Source organism: Lactuca serriola, chromosome 3 (genome assembly GCF_051521515.1).
Source record: "Lactuca serriola cultivar US96UC23 chromosome 3, Lser_US96UC23_V15, whole genome shotgun sequence".
In the NCBI taxonomy this organism is placed as follows: Eukaryota; Viridiplantae; Streptophyta; class Magnoliopsida; order Asterales; family Asteraceae; genus Lactuca; species Lactuca serriola.
The window spans coordinates 112,038,467-112,041,062 of record NC_136410.1 but is presented as its reverse complement, the minus strand read 5'-3'; the positions used below and the strand labels follow the sequence as shown (position 1 = coordinate 112,041,062).

General features: G+C 35.0%; 1 protein-coding gene across 1 annotated transcript; it reads right to left on the bottom strand.

Annotated features, from left to right (window-relative positions):
- Nucleotides 1-1,129: 1,129 nt before the first annotated feature.
- LOC145093054 (protein RADIALIS-like 3) lies at nt 1,130-2,262 on the bottom strand. Its single transcript, XM_079031095.1, has 2 exons — nt 1,857-2,262; nt 1,130-1,510 (listed from the first exon to the last, which is right to left on the bottom strand). The coding sequence occupies exon 1, from the start codon at nt 2,118-2,120 to the stop codon at nt 1,881-1,883; it is 240 nt and encodes a 79-aa protein (XP_078887221.1). The 5' UTR covers nt 2,121-2,262; the 3' UTR covers nt 1,130-1,510; nt 1,857-1,880.
- Between the last annotated feature and the right edge of the window lie 334 nt (nt 2,263-2,596).

Below are 2,596 nucleotides of genomic sequence, written 5' to 3'. Positions count from 1 at the left end.
TTAGAAGGCATACGGCTACGAAACTAAAAACATATTGGACATGACTATCATCAAGAATCTGCATAACTATATTTGATCTAGGACATTAAAAAGATAGACAAATTTGATTAGTGTGTAACCTGGACTTAAAAGCAACCAATGTAACTAACCCAACGAAGTTGATATCATTGTTTATATCTACACCAAAGCATGTGTGGTCTGAAGCAAAATACTGCATTCATCTGTCGATACGTTGTCATTGCTCTCCACTAGAAACTGGCACTCGAAAAAATCACATATACACTAATTCTGGAACATATATGGAAAGTATCAAACACACAAATATATTAAACACACAACTATATTGTATATATGTAACAAAACCGTACAAACATCCTAATTCTACCTCTCTGGAATGTACGGTCATTTCAGAATGTAGTCTGGAATACAGTTTTTCAGTCTGAAATGTACAGGGTTTCAGATTCAGAACCAAAATTCCCACCAATGACCACCAACTTCGAAACATCATAAATAATTCAGAATATCGTATTCCGTATCCTAAGTCCGGAACGAAATTACGCGCTCCGGAATACGATATTCCGGAAAATGTGGTCATTTCTAACTGAAATTACAGTGGTTACTTTTATTGATAAGCATTAGATTACTTAATTTTCCAATGTCAAAAGCCCTTTAATTTTACAAATATATATATATATATATATATATATATATATATATATATATATATATATATATATATATATATATATATATATATATATATACGGAATATTACAATTATACTACGATACCACTCAATCCTTAAGTATTGTTTGAAAAAAAAGAGGATAATCGACTACTTATACATGTCCTTCAACTTTTTCAAATAAGATTTTCTTTTTCTTTTAGCATCGAAAGCTAAGCTCTTGGCCCTTTGGGGCTTTAACTCTTTCTGTTATGAGTCCGTCCAGTACCGCACACCTCGCTTAGATTATAATTAAGGGTGTTGAACATTTAAGTATGATTTAAGCTTGAATTTTATGAATTTTTGCTACTTTCATGGGGGAGGACCATGTTAGTATAATTCTCTCTTTGAATTCATTCTCTTGAATTTTTGACAAATGTCTTGGTGTATAAAGAGCATAGGTAGTAACAAAATGTGGGAATATATTTGATTTCTCCAAACATCAATATGAACAAAATACATGCAAATCTCATGTTACATTTTTTTGCGACATAGTTAACTACACAGTACATGTTCCCACACACACACACACACACAGACACACACACAGAGAGAGAGAGAGAGAGAGAGAGAGAGAGAGAGAGAGAGAGAGAGAGAGAGAGAGAGAGAGAGAGAGAGAGAGAGAGAGAGAGAGAGAGAGAGAGAGAGAGAGAGCATAGTGCCAATAGATTCCTGTTTTTTACTTGACGTTTTTTTCTGTAGTTTTTTGTTGACTAGTAAAACCTCCATGTCTCCTACTTCAGTCGACCTTTATGTGTACTTCATGAGCCAGCCTGTGAGATAATGCTGTAGAGGAAACAAAAGATAAGACCTTTCAGGGTATTTGCATATATAAGTGGTGGGATTTCAACCCCTTTCACTTCAAAAAACAAGGAAGAAGATGCTTCTGTTTTTAACTTATATAGCCTTTATCATTCACATTCGTGGATGCTGCCAATACTCTATTGTTTGACACACTTGGAATTCACTACTACAATAAGGGCCCTTCAAGTAATGCTAGAATATGGTTTCAAATAGATTAAAAACGAAATAAATGCTAGAATATACGTAGCAATTACTTTGGAAGTAATGTCAGTTCGTCAATAAAGCGGCAATACGAAGTTCGACTATATTAAATGATCATATTAATTACCTGATGTTTGACATGCAATTTAGACTAATGTCTGTAGTTGGGGATAGGAAATTTTCCAGACTCAATGTGCTTAACATCTTCAATAAGCACTTCATAATGCCTTTTCACTTCTTCAGCAGATTTACCACCTACAGCCCTCGCAATTTTCTGCCAACGATCAGGGGTATCGGTGTCATACACCGCAAGAGCTTTTTCAAATAATTTGTTCTCCTTAGGCGTCCAAGAGGAGCTGTAGCTACTAGATGAGAAGGAATTTGACGCCATTGTTGCACTCAAGGACTTTTGTTGGTTATTGTTATTGGTCTATACCTTCGAAAATGTTTAGAGAAACGGGAAGGATGGAGTTATCTAGTCAAAGGAAGATGGAAAGTTCTTAAGGGATGATCTTGAAGATGTTATCAAGAGACACTTCTTATAAATAGGAAGTAAATTAGGGCGCGGGGTTTGTCCAGCATGGCGAATATTATTTGCAAGATGACCAAAATGCGCATCGACTTCTTTTACAAACAATAGACCGGGTATAAAAGCCTGTATAATTGGAGAATCAGTATCAAATGAAATGCATCACATCACCGGCCACTATATAAAAAGTTTATTTTTAAATGAAATAGTCTATAACTGGATCACCTTGAGGAGACATTTATTAGTGAGCATGTGCATGGTTAAAAGGCATAATGATTTGCAAGATCTTTACCCTCGTTTCCTTCACATATTGGCTCTAATTTTCGTTGTTCGCAACA